Raw genomic sequence first — 13072 nt, forward strand, 5'->3', positions numbered from 1 at the left:
CCTGCCCTGGCCCCTCCCTCCATCCTACCCGCGGTCCTCTTGCCTGCTCCTCCTCTTCCTCCTCCTCCTCCTCCTCCTCCACCATCCATGAATCCCCCCCCAATCCCCATCATTCCCGTCACATCCCCATCCCGGCCCAGCCCAGCCACTTTTTTCTCCTGCCGACAGTCGCACGGGTGGACCGACGGTGGCCCATGTCCACCACGCACACCTCACCCCAAACACACCCCCGTCTCCCAGCCCAGCCCAGTCCCTCTGCCCCAGTGCAAGACAGCTCCCCAGCCCGCGCCGGGTGGCCCGTGACCTGCTGAAGCCGCCCGCTGCCACCACCGCCCGGACCCCCAGCTTCCAAGCTTCCTTCGGCCTCACGCCTTGCGACGGTCGCGACGACGACGTCAACACCGAGCGATTGCACCGACGACACAGGCACCTACAGCGACGGCGACGCCATAGCGGCCCTGGAATCTCAACGGCGCAGGCGCAACGATAGAGTCCCTTTGCGCCCTTTCGCAACATCCACTACCTCCTCTCGCGCCCCCCCCCTGGTTCCCAGGCAGCGCCGCCTCGGCCAGAGACTAAGACTCTTCGGAACCGGGAACCATGGACCCTGCCGCCGCCTGCCTTGAACCCGCCGACATGTCCTGAAGGCGCCGAAGCTTCTTCGAACGTCCACCTCCAGCTACTCGTGCAGCAGCAGCAGCAGCAGCAGCAACACCAGCAGCAGTAGCAGCAGCGGCGGCGGCGGCGGCCAGCAGCAAAGGTGGCGCCCTTCGCCCGCACCGCCCGTTGACTTACTCATCTCATTCTTTGCCGTAACGAGAAGCCATGCCATGAGTGGCATGATGAGTCCGCCGTTAGCACCGACACCGCCGTCTCCATCGCCATGTCAGCACCGGACGTCCACGGCGACATCGACCGCGCCATCCGCCAGCTTCTCGACCAGCAGGCCGACATTCAGTCGCGCCTCATCGTCCTCGCTACCACCAAACATGGCTTCGATCTGCCCCGGGAGCTGGACATGCTCCGCCACAAGCACCGCGTGCTCCAAGCCGTCGTCGACCACCATGGTGCGCCGCGTCTCACCTCCCCCCGTGTCGCCGCATTGTTTCTGTTGCGCCCATGTCCGTGCCTGCTGACGCCAGACCTTCCGCTTCCAGGCCTGCCGCCGCGACTGCCTGTCTTATCTCAGATGGAAGAAGCCAGGGCGCTGCAGTATCACTGCGAGTGTCTCGAGGCCGCCTGTCTGCAACATCGTATGCTTATCCTGCTCCAGCTTCTCATCAATTCGCACGGTTTCCTGACAGTGACGTTTAGAGGTCGATGCGGCCAAGCAGCTGAGGCAGTCATCCGCCGATGGCCCCGCGGGTTTCGTCGAGTGGCTCGACCGGCACATGGACCTTCATGACCGCTCGCTGAGAGCTATCAACCAACTCCAGGGCGGCTACTATCCCCAAACCTCACCGCTTGCGTCCCCTTTCAGGTGCCCTGACGCCCACTGCATCCACTATGTCTACGGCTTCCCGAACCAGTCCGAACGGGACGCTCACGCCCAGCAAGCGCACAGGCCCCACACGAAGCGAGACTCAGGCTTCTCCATGGGCAACTCTCCGCCGCTGCCGCTGTCCGAGCATCCGGTATTGCGCATTGAGACATTTCAGGCATCCACGAGCCAGCCTGCACACGCACCCCCAGGACGGCAAGGCTCGTCGTCGTTTAGCTTGCCTCCCCTCAGCCTGCCTCCCCCGTCGAGAGATGACAGAGGCACCTCGCTGGCTTCGAATATCTTCGACGATGGCCGCCGCGGCACCAGAAGGAGCTCGGGCATCTCGGAAGGGGAACCTCTGCTGCCGCCGCTCAAGAAAGCAAGGCTGAGCCAGCCGCGTCTGGAGTCCATTGGCGAGCTACAGCTGCTGCGAGACAACGGGCCGTGTCTGCCCTGCGCAGTGACACGTAAGGAGGTAATGAATGGCGATTATTCAACTCTCTTCATGGTGTTATGATTGACTGAGCTCCTCGCAGTGTGATGACGGCCAGCCCTGTTCAAATTGCAGTAACAGCCCTCCCTATCACCGCGACGCGTTTTGGGCAGATGTGGGCTGCTTCCGCGAATCTGTTGTATCCTTTGCCGACACATTTCTCCCAGGTATGTTATGGATGCTGCGCCTAGTTGACATCATCAAACAAGCCTAACAGTCATTCCTGAAGCGCCGCTCTCACCACGACAGACCCGCACGCCCATCACGTCTCCACTTGCACAGCGACGGAGTGTCAACGAATACCTCAAGAACAACTACTTGTTTGAACCAGCTGTAGCAGAGGCAGTCACAAACGGTTTGGACTTTGAAGACGGGTTTTGGTGGTCGGCACAAGTTGATGCCGCTTACGCTGCAGATGACAGCACATCAGGCTACAGCAGAGAGGCCAACACCTACGCTCCTCCAGTATTCTCGACGCTCATCAACAGGTGGCTCATAATACAGACCTCCCACGATTTGCCACGGTTATTGAAAGCCAGCGGCAGGCTGTCTGTGTCCCGGGATGAAGAGGAGCAAACCTATCCGGCGCTGTACAATGCCAAGCTGCTTCTCCGCGAAGCGGTTGTCTACGGCGTGCTGCAGCCGCACGTGCCGCTTCGCTTCAACTCGCATGATCCCCGCCAGTCGCCGCCCGAGAATGCCGATCTGGACGAGCACGCGAGACTTCTGCAAGAATGTCTGGTGCGCTTCCTCAAGTCTGTGGAGTCGCTCGTCTCGCACAGCTTTGCGGCGGACCCAAGCGTGATAATGGCAAATTTCATGGCCATGTGCATATTCAGCGCCGTCCGCACCCTGTTTCTCGACTTCTCCAGATCACAGGTCAACCCCCATCAGCCTCGCTCTGCCGGACCAGAGTCGGATGAGTCGGTTCATGCTAGGTACAAGGCCCTCGTCGCTCTGTATTCGTCTCGATGTCCAATGTTGGAAGACATGTCATACAACGGCTTTACGGAACACGAGCTGTCGCTCCTTCGAGATGTCAGCGAGGTGCTGGACAGGAAGGCCTGGGATGAGGAGCGCATCGGCTCCAGCGCCGACTTTCTGATGAAACTTGGGGACGGTATCGCCAGGACGCGCTCAGGGCCGCTCGGCTTTCTTCAACAACGATGGCCCGACGGCCTTTCCTGGGAATCGTGGCAAGCCCCCATGTTGCAGACGGTTCAAGGGCCGAGACGGTCAGCGCCTGCTGTTCCCAACCTGGCCGTCCTCCAGCCCTGGGGGCGCGTCACGCAGGATGATAGTGTCCTCGGGCAGGCGAACGAATCGGACCTTCGGCCGACATCCGAGACGGACCGTGAGCGTGTGAGAAGACACACAGTCGGGGAGTCGCCCGTGTATCCTCGCTCCGCGGAGTCGTATCCGCACTCTCCCGGGTCGCCCTCGAGATTCAGGGCCCCGCCGTACCCACGGACGCAGCTCCGTAGAGTCTACTGCGACAAGTGCAATGAGTATCCTGAGGGGTTTCGCGGCGAGCACGAGCTGCGGCGCCACACCGAGGCGAAGCACTCAGCCATGGTGAGGCGTTGGTTGTGCTGCGTGCCTGAGAGTCCGAGTGACCGGTCTATCCAGCCTGTCGTGCCCTTGTCGGCCTGCAAGGCTTGCATGGGGCTGAAACAATACGGCGCGTACTACAACGCCGCCGCGCATCTCCGCCGCGCTCATTTTCATCCGCATCGCGGCGGCAAGGCAAGCGGTGACTGGCCTCCAATGTCAGTCCTCAAGGACTGGATGAAGGAAGTGCGGCAGCCCATGGATGGTGGTAACGACCTCGACAGCGGGGGCGAGGATGAAGACATCGACCCCATCGCCGACCCTTCGCCGTCTTCCGCGAGACCCGGCCCTGGCTCGTCGATGCAACGCTCGTTTTTTGTCTCCTCCCTCAGAGATCCGTGGCATCGAGAAGGTGGGAGTGGTAGCGGCACCGTCGGCGCCATCGCTACTCTACCCGAAAACCGCAGCCAATGTCCCAACCCAGACTGCGGGCGCATCGTCAAGGACCTCGCCGCGCACATGCTCACGCATCAGGAGGAACGGCCAGAGAAGTGCCCCATAGCGTCGTGCGAGTATCACACCAAGGGCTTCGCGAGGAAATATGACAAGAACAGGCATGCCTTGACGCACTACCGCGGCACCATGGCATGCCCGTTCTGCCCTGGCATGGGATCACCATACGAAAAGACGTTCCTCCGTGCCGACGTTTTCAAGCGGCACCTCGCCAACGCTCACAACGTCGAGCAGACACCGCCCAATAGCCGCGGTGGGGGCAGGCTGCTGAACGCAATGCATGATCCGAGCGGCCAGGAACACGTCGCAGCCGGGGCGGGCACTGGCGCGGGGGCGAGGTGCTCCATCTGCGGCGGACGCTTTGCCGGGGCTCAGGACTTTTACGAGCACCTCGACGAGTGCGTGCTCAGCGTCATCGTGCCGGCGGGATACGCCTCTGCCGGAGTCTCAACTGGCCCCGCTCCCCACGCAGCTGGCTCAGCGGCAGCGTCGACGGATCACGATCCGCGAGGGACTGAGGAGGACAAGAAGCCCATGCCACAGCAGCAGCCACACCCTCCGCAACCGCAATTGCAACAGCCTCCGCAGCAGCCACAACAGCAGCAGCAGTCTCCCCCGCCCTCAGCTGGACCTGGATCGGCCGGCCCTAGATGGTGACAGGCTATCGTCGCCAAAGAAATCGACAATCTTCTTGTTGATGAAACCCATCGGGACGGCTCGCTGCGTGAGCATATATATTTATCAACGCAGTAGCGCACATCAGCAACACGAGCAGTCAAAGCTGGCTTCTCTTGGACATCGAAAGTACGAGCTACGATAAGCACTGATTTGAACTCGAGATACCAAAATACCAAGACGCTGGGCGTGGAGGCGTAAAGACAGACGCGGGAGTCACGTGCGGGGTTTGTTCCGAATCCTTTCCATTCAAGTGTGTATTTTTTTCCCCTGAGGAGTTGTGCTTTAGCACCTTGCTCTGCTTTCTTCTATTTCCCCGTTGTGATACCACAGCAAATGCCGACGACATTGCTCGCCCCCTTTTAATGCTTCCCGTCGCCATGCCGGCGATGACGTGAAGACTATGCATATATCATGAATGCTGAATGGCGATGCCCAAAAAAGACTGAAAGTCGACCGTTGTCTCAAGACGCTCGTGCGCGAGACTCCAAAACGCCGCAACACAAAAATGCTCCAAAGCCATTCCATCATGCTAGAATCCCGACAGATATTCTGCCAAAGCCTCCGCCATCTCAAAACGTAGTGCTCATCACGACCCTGTGGCACCACCTACTTTGAGCTCGCCGACGTCTCGTCAATCTTCTCGCTCAAAACGCCACCGCCAGTGCGAGGGTTCTTGGGGCTCGAGCGCTTGAAGTAGTCGTGGATCTCCTGCGAGAACTCGCCATCATCTGGCATTCCGTGGCCCTCGTGCTCCGTCTCCTTGGGGCCGCGGGCAGACTGGACAGCCTCCCACTCGGCGCGCATGTCCTCGATCTTGGCCTTCCAGTCGAGCTCGGGGTCATAGGTCTTGCCGATGCCTCGGATGCGCTCCCAGACACTCAAGTGGGTGGGGTTGACGGCGACGCCGTGATACTCGTCGGCCTTGCCCTGGCGAATGTAGTTCCAGCGGCGCTCCTGCTCCTTGAGGTCAAGGCCAGTGGTGTCGGGGAGGAACAGCCAGGTGAGGAGCATGCCAGCCAGGCCGAACCAGGGAACAACGTAGAACTTGGTCTGGTCGTCAATGTAGTTGTACAGGACCGAGGCGAGCAAGGCACCCGCCTTGCCCAGGCAGGCGGAGAATCCGTGTGCAGTGGCGCGGATGGGGGTAGGGAAGACCTCACCAGCCACAAGGAAAGTGACCGAGTTGGGGCCAAACTGGTTGAAGAATGAGGAGATGAAGTACATGGCCTGGAAGCCATGAATGCCGGCGGGGCTGGTGTAGTACTCGTACTTGAATGCCGGGATGACGAACATGAGGAAGCACATGAAGAAGCCAACCTGCTGCATCATCTTGCGGCCGTAGAGCTTGTTGTCAATGAGGACTGAGGCGAGGTAATAGCCGGCGAGCGAGACGGTGATGTTGACGAGATTCCAGGTCCAGGTAGTCATGAGCGACTTGGGGTTGTTCGAAATGACCTTGATGAACTGGCCCTGGAAAAGCTTGTTGCCGTAGAAGAAGACGTCATTGCAGAACCAGGTGCCGGCCGTGGCGAGAAGACGGCCACCAAAGTGGGTGCAGCAGTAGCGCAGGGCGTTGACATCGTAGCCAGTGACGTTGGACCTGTTCTTGGCCTGTGCGAGCTGCTTGGAGGCCTGTGGCATCTTCCAGGTTCGGTAGTAGGCGAGCCAGGCGGTACCAATGGCGGGGAAGGCAAAGGACAGACGGAAGGCATACTGCGCGGCAGAGGTGCTGTAGGGGGGGCCGCCGTTGCCGCTGTTGAAGATGACGAGGAGAACGATGAGAAGAACCTGGTTGACGAATTGGCCCCAGCCCTGCATGAGGAAGGCAGTAGTGACGCGACGTCCACGGTGCAGACGGTCCTCCTTGGTGGAGAGCTTGCCGGCGGTGACGGCGCTCTCAAGCGACGAAGTGGCAGTGATGGGGTACTCGCCTCCGACACCAAGACCTGGAGAGAGAAGGGGGCGGTCAGCCTGACGAGCACGCAACGGTAGGGACAAGATGTTCTTTGGGGCAGAGATACATACTGTAGAAGAAAAGGGACCAAGCATAGCAAATGACCCAGCCTTGGAGCGTCAAGCCCCAGCTAGCCGTGAGCATGAGAAGGCCGACAAGCATGATGACGGCATCCTGGATGAGACCCCAGCGGCGACCGACCCAGTCGCCAATGACACCAACGAAGAGCTGGCCGACCATGATACCAATGATTTCGAGGTATGTGACGCTGGCAATCCAGTTCTTGCTGCAGGCAGTGTGAGTGGACCAGCATTCGGGCCAGACCTGCTTAAAGAGAGGCTCGAGATTGCCAATGGAGAAAAGCACGTAGCCCTCGAGGCCGAGGCCGGCACCGGGAATGACTGCGTGGCGGAAGTACCACGAGACGGGAGAGAGGGGATCCTTCTTCATCATGGAGCCAATGGTTTTCAGCTCCTGGGCGGCAGCGTCGCGGTCGACCTTTGAGACGAAGCTGACACGCTTACTCCAGGGCAGATCGGCCCAGTAGACGCCGTCGGGCGTGTATGAGTCGTCGGGGCGTGTGACATGGCTGAAGATGCGGCGCTCATCGGCGGTGGCATCGCGGACGGGGTAGTCGTCGCTGTCGTGGTCGCCGGGCGGGCCATGAGGGACGGGGATCTCGCCCGGGACCGACCAATGGTGGTGATGATGGTGGTGGTGTTGAGGGACGTCGCTGTCCGACGAGGCGGAGTCGTTGGCCGCCATTGGGTGTGTCCGAATTGGGAGGGAGCGTCCAAATGCGGGTGGCTTGTCTCAGAGTGTCGATTGTTTGCGGGTGCTTTTGGCGGGCTGACCAGTAGAGTGTCTCAGCGCCAATGAGAAATGGCTGCTGCAAGACGACGCAGACGACGAGGATGCACGAGAAGGACGAGGAGGGAGAAGAAAGGCAGGAGACTGCGAGAGGAAGAAAAAGGCAGCGCAAGCGAGTCGGATCGTTGTAGTAGGATATATGTCTGCCACAGAAGCGCCCGGCGAGCTTGTCGGTTTGAAGCAGCGCAGGCAAGCGACGGCGCAGCAGGTGCACGGGTTTGCTGGTGGCGAGTGCAGCCGTGTCGTCGTGGAAGGGGTGCTGAACAGCAGCCTGCACGGACGAACAGGATGTTTGTTGACGATGACGAGGTGAGAGAAGGAGACCAAGGGCAACAACAGCTCAAGGTCTTTTGTCGGCCGACGAGGACCTGAGGGAAGGAAAATTGAATGGATTGATTTGGGTCTGCCGCGCACCCAAACTCTCTGTGCGGGCTCGTTTTCCTTTAAGACTCGACGCTTGCAGTCTCGATCCGCTTTCGACGACCGACGTCGAGCGACCAGCGGCGAGGGGATCCGTCCAGTCAGAAGGCTGCATCAGGAACGTGTTCGATTCTATGGCCAGCAAGGGCCCAAAAGCTTTTTTTGCGGAGCACGGGCTGTTGGGGGGAGCACTTCCTTGGGCTCGGGGAGGCGGGCAGGCGGGCGCGCGCGCGGACGGGCGAGCCTCGCCGCGCCTCGTCTCGTCTCGCCTGTGGGTGAGAGTGAGCGAGCGAGCGAGCCGGAGCGGCCGCGGCGGCGACGGCGGCGGGCGGGCGGGGTGGGCCATCAGGGGAGGGGAGGGGATGGGATGGGAGGGGGTTCCATCGAAGCGGAGGAACAAAAAGTTCGTGCTGGAGGACGGACAACAGCGCGTCGTCGGGGCAAGGGTCCAGCTAGGGCTTGGCCTGGAGCAGCAGCGGCGGCGGGTGGGTGGATGGGTGGATGGGTGGGTGTGCGTGTGGATGCCATGCCATGCCATGCATGGTGTGGGATGATGACTTCTTGGACTGTCTTGTCGGTCGGTCGAAATCTGGGGACGTGAGACTTTCCAGCTTGGCCGCTTTCGGATCGAACGGCACCGCGCTGGCCCAGGGCAGATCCTGCCCCAATTGCGCCCAAGCGATGGCAGCACAGCACAGCACACAGCACGGAGCCACGCGCTTGTGCGTATCCGTCACCGAGGCGTAGCGGCTGCGAGCCATTCGCCGGTGTTGTAAGTCCTCTATGTGGTTTGATTCCGACGAGGTGTCGTTGCCCGGCTCTTTTTTTTTTCAATCTTCCTTCCCTTTCTTATTCCCTGCTCTGCCGAGCGAATGAGGTCGCAGGTGGATCGATGACGCTGCGAGGCAGGCGCGAGGCGCGGCTTGGCTCTCAGAAAAGGAAGGGGCTCGCGTGCCCTCTTTCCCTCTTCTCACGCTGCCCGCATGCCCACCCTGTCTGGTGGCCTGCTGCGCTGCACCGCTCCAGCGCCCAGGGCCGAGGCCCTTTTAGGCCGTGCCCACCCCATCTCACCTCACCAGCGCGATTCCATCCGCATGCCACGGTAGTAGGTAGTAGTAGTAGCTCATGTACATGTGTGTAAACATGCACGGGCGGGACTGGCCGGCTGCACCTGATTTCAAACAGCGGGACGAGCTGAGCAGCTTCGTAAAGGTAGTAAATGTTTTTCTGTACCGGTGGTCCGTACGACATTTGCCTGCGGCAGCCCACTGTGACGGCGACGGCCATTATGTAAGGTAATAGTTACCTGGTACCTTATCCAACCTGGGGACAGAGCGACAACGCGGCAGGTGCGAGTTGGGGGGCAAGAGAGCGCATGAAAACTTGACGAGACCGAGCCCGTCGTCCAGGAGTGCAGCTGCAGCCGCAACTAAGATGCGACTTCCCACTGCGATGCTTCTTGCCGCTTTGCCGTGGTTATTGTCATGGGTGTGAATCCCTTTACACGGATTGCGCTTCACTCGACTGCATTCTTTGTTCACTCAACCTCCCACCTCGGCAGCCGTGCCCGGGGCGGCTTCTTCCTCCTCCGCCTGCAGCGGGGGAGCCTCTACGAGGTGCCTTAGTACCTTAGGAATAGTAGTAGTATTGAGTTACTAGGTACCTTATGTAGAAGAGTACCCAGAGGCGTTGTTGGGCTGTCCCCACGAACGGTCTCGTTGTCAAAGTGCCTTAGTACTAACCTACCTAGTACCTTGGGTACCCTCGCCAAGCAGCCAAGCAGGGGCCCACTCGCATCTGCCGACTTGGCGGATGGAGATGGCAGTGACAATAAGGCAGGTACTTGGTAGGCGCAGCTTGACAGGGACAGGCACACAAGTACTCGGCGGCCTTACCATGGGAGCCACAAGAAACGACGGCGTGGCAGATGTAGAAAACAAATGTCGACCTGGTGGCTACCTGTACCTTCAATTGTACCATCCCTGTAGGTACCTTATCCCAGAACCTGTCCGTGTTTGCTTGCTTGCTTGCATAGGTAGGTACCTCCTCTGCCATGTCCTCCTTCTTGGCTCAATTGCCCTTATCTTCGTCGTCGGCACATGGCACGCAATCGGTGCAAACGTAGAAACAACAGACTCCAAACCTCAACGCCTAGCCGACAGCGCTTGCGCAGAGTCTAAATCCATGGCGGGCTCTCTGCCCACTAACCACCGCCCCGCCTCCATCCACGTGCCGCCGAAAGCCCCTCCAATTAGGCCCGCGCCGGCGACTTATTGCTGCTGCTCTCAGCCTACATCAGAGCCCATCGTCATCGTGATGATCTCTCTCTTTTTTTTTTCCTTTTCTCGCCTTGCCTCCCGCGCTTGTTCGCTTTCCGTCCTCCGCGGAGGGGTCGTTGCGACGATACCAGGAGAAGGTTGGAGGAACCCCGGCATCTCCGCTCCCCTCGCGTGCAACGTGCGTAACATCATCTATCTGCGTCGTTCCCGCTCAGCCGACTTGGCGCTGCAGTCTTGCCGAGATGCCCATCGGCCATTGGCCAGGCCAGGCCCAGGCATGCCGCTTCGTGGTCCCAGCGCAGCGTCTCGGTCACGGTTTAGGAAGTATGTATGTATGTGTGTCTTGCACGACGGGCAACAGCCCAGCCCAGCCCAGCCTCGACGGGTGACGTAGCGCTTTGTCACGCAGCCGGCCCTTTTGGATTTCGACTGCACGCGCGGCGTAGACATACCTGTCTTGTGTGATTCGGAGGTGTATACAAGACGATATACTAGCCGCCTCACAAAATAAGAATATTCACCAGGACGTGCAGGTCGAGTCATGACGCAGACGAGACGAACCGTGTTTGCGATAAATCATTGCATTGCTGCTTACACTATCTCGCTATTTTGCGTACGTGGTACAGTATACACCCTGGGACTTCCCTCGCAACCCGAGATGGCTTGACGGGCCTGCCAGAATCAGAATGCTCATTCATCCGGTCCCTGATGCGCGTTCCCCCCCCCGCGGTGGCCCGTTCCTCGGGCCTTCAGAGCGAACCCCCCTCTGTCAGGACCACAGCTGACGTCTCGCCTCATGATGATGTTCCAGTTGTTGGGGCTGAAGATTTGGGCTCCTATCATGTCGTCCAGCTGGTTGTTGTGGCACCGCTTCCACATCTCCCTGATGCCGTGCGAAATGACCATGCCGTCCTGGATCGTGTAACTCTTGGCGTGCTGCATCCGACGCATGTGTGATTAGCCCGTGTGTGTGTGTGTGTGTGTGTGTGTGTGTGTGTGTGTGCCGTGCGCGAGACGGAAATGGGGGCCATACAAAGGGGGGATGAAAGCAGACTTCGTGATGCAACTGCTGCACACACTCTCACACACGTGTTCCCGCTCTTCCGCGTGCGATGAAGGGATGGGGGACGGATGAATGGATAGGGGGGGGGGGGCAGGGAGACGGTAACTAGTATAATGCCCGCCAGTGGCACGGCATCGTCAAGGGAAAACGACTTACATCGTTGCAAGCGAAAAACGCCGTTTCGTATTGGCAGAAGAGCTCCATGCACTTCCTCGGGCCCTCGGGCAGCACCACCAACGATCCCTTCCTCCACGTCTTCTCGTACATGTCGATGACGTCGTTGTAGGCGAGGTTGTGGACGAGGCCCCATTGCTTCTCTGAGCAGATGACGTCGGCCTTGCTCCATTCCTCCTTGTCCCACCGCTTGTCGAGGCCGCCGGCACCGTCGTCGTCGTCATGGTCGGGTCCTCTTTTCGCCGTCGTCGGCGCGTCGTCCGTCCGGTCCGTGTACTCCTGGAGCGTGCCGCCGAGCGTCGGGGGACCCGCGTCCGGGTGCGCCGCCCGGGCCGGCATCCCGCGGCCGTCCGGGGCCGGGGCGGCGCGCGCGAGGGCCGAGGACAGGCCGACGAGGAGGATGGTGAGGGCTTTCTTCATGGCGACGGCGCCCGTGGGAGGAGGAGGGCAAAGTGTTTGGTGTGATGGGGGATCTTGCTTGCGAGTGGCACTTTGTACGTAGTAACTGGTATAGGGGGGGAAACTGGGAAGCGTCATCTTATATGATGGGATCCGGATGACCAGAAACCCTCTTACTGTTATACTACCACTGCTTCTACGTACGACTCCAAACTTGCCTCCAGTCCACAACTAGGCAGTCGTATCTCAAACGGCCCCGACGCATGCCCAGACGAGTGAAACCGCGTCCCTGACAGAGCCTGCCGTTGTTGTTGGTGTTGTTATTATCGTTGTTACTACTACTACTACTACCACGGTTATCCATCTTGCCTCCGCAATCCCCTATCGAGCGACTCAGCCACACACCCCCTGCCTGTCTCTCTGTCTCTCTCTCTCTCTCTCTCTCTCTCTCTCTCTCTCTCTCTCTCTCTCTCTCTCTCTCTCTCTCTCTCTCTCTCTCTCTTTTGCCCTCTCTAGAAAGGGGACCGGCTGTCCAAAAAGAAAATTAAAATAATTAAGGAAATAATTAAGAAAAAAAACCCCCCACGACCACCAGGGGGGGGGGATCTCAAAGAGGCGCAGGCAGACAGAGAGTCCCTCACGCCGGGTACAGAGACAGGAACGCATCACGAGGGCCTTCTTGCAGCTGCGCACATCGTCTTTGTCGGGCATGGATGGCCCTCCTCCGCCATACTAACGTACATAGTTCGTAACAAAACCACCGTCCAAACCCAACCACCAACATACAAAAGGAACAGGGGCCTCGTTTTACGCCCGTACGTATTGGACAAAGACAACCCACCACAACGAATTGAGTTTTGAGTCCCGCCATTCCCCCCCCCCCGGGCTGAGTTAAACTACCCAACAAGCTACGTAGCACGGACGGTGTGTCTCGTCGCGCAAGGGCCGCGCCGCGGTCCGATCGGGGGCATCGCGAGATTCAGGTCCCTGGTTTCATGGGCGAACATGGTCCCTTCCTCCTCCGCCTTCCCCCTCGCGCGTCATTGCATCGTCGCGCAGTACTGTACTGTACTGTACTGTATTTGCTCAGAGTATGTGTGAGAGAGTGAGAGGGGGAGACAGGGAGGCTCTGGTCTTACAATACTGCCGCTGTACAGTGAGTGGCTAACTATCCTCACCACCGAACGTCCAGCAA

The 13072-nt window shown here is 59.6% G+C and overlaps 3 protein-coding genes across 3 annotated transcripts; 1 reads left to right on the forward strand and 2 right to left on the reverse strand.

The window, feature by feature from the left end:
• The first annotated feature begins 89 nt into the window (after positions 1–89).
• On the forward strand, positions 90–5071 carry JDV02_001762 (uncharacterized protein). The gene is made up of 4 exons (XM_047982722.1): positions 90–1253; positions 1315–1958; positions 2020–2143; positions 2206–5071. Exons 1-4 carry the CDS (start codon positions 884–886, stop codon positions 4695–4697), a joined length of 3630 nt encoding a protein of 1209 aa, XP_047838688.1. The 5' UTR covers positions 90–883; the 3' UTR covers positions 4698–5071.
• On the reverse strand, positions 4963–8045 carry JDV02_001763 (uncharacterized protein). The gene is made up of 2 exons (XM_047982723.1): positions 6744–8045; positions 4963–6664 (listed from the first exon to the last, which is right to left on the reverse strand). Exons 1-2 carry the CDS (start codon positions 7435–7437, stop codon positions 5325–5327), a joined length of 2034 nt encoding a protein of 677 aa, XP_047838689.1. The 5' UTR covers positions 7438–8045; the 3' UTR covers positions 4963–5324.
• A 2886-nt stretch (positions 8046–10931) lies between these two features.
• Positions 10932–11898, reverse strand: JDV02_001764 (uncharacterized protein; the record flags this gene model as incomplete). Its single annotated transcript, XM_047982724.1, has 2 exons — positions 10932–11177; positions 11461–11898. The coding sequence occupies 2 exons, from the start codon at positions 11896–11898 to the stop codon at positions 10932–10934; spliced, it is 684 nt and encodes a 227-aa protein (XP_047838690.1).
• Positions 11899–13072: the final 1174 nt, after the last annotated feature.

This window comes from Purpureocillium takamizusanense, chromosome 1, assembly GCF_022605165.1.
Source record: "Purpureocillium takamizusanense chromosome 1, complete sequence".
Lineage (NCBI taxonomy): Eukaryota > Fungi > Ascomycota > Sordariomycetes > Hypocreales > Ophiocordycipitaceae > Purpureocillium > Purpureocillium takamizusanense.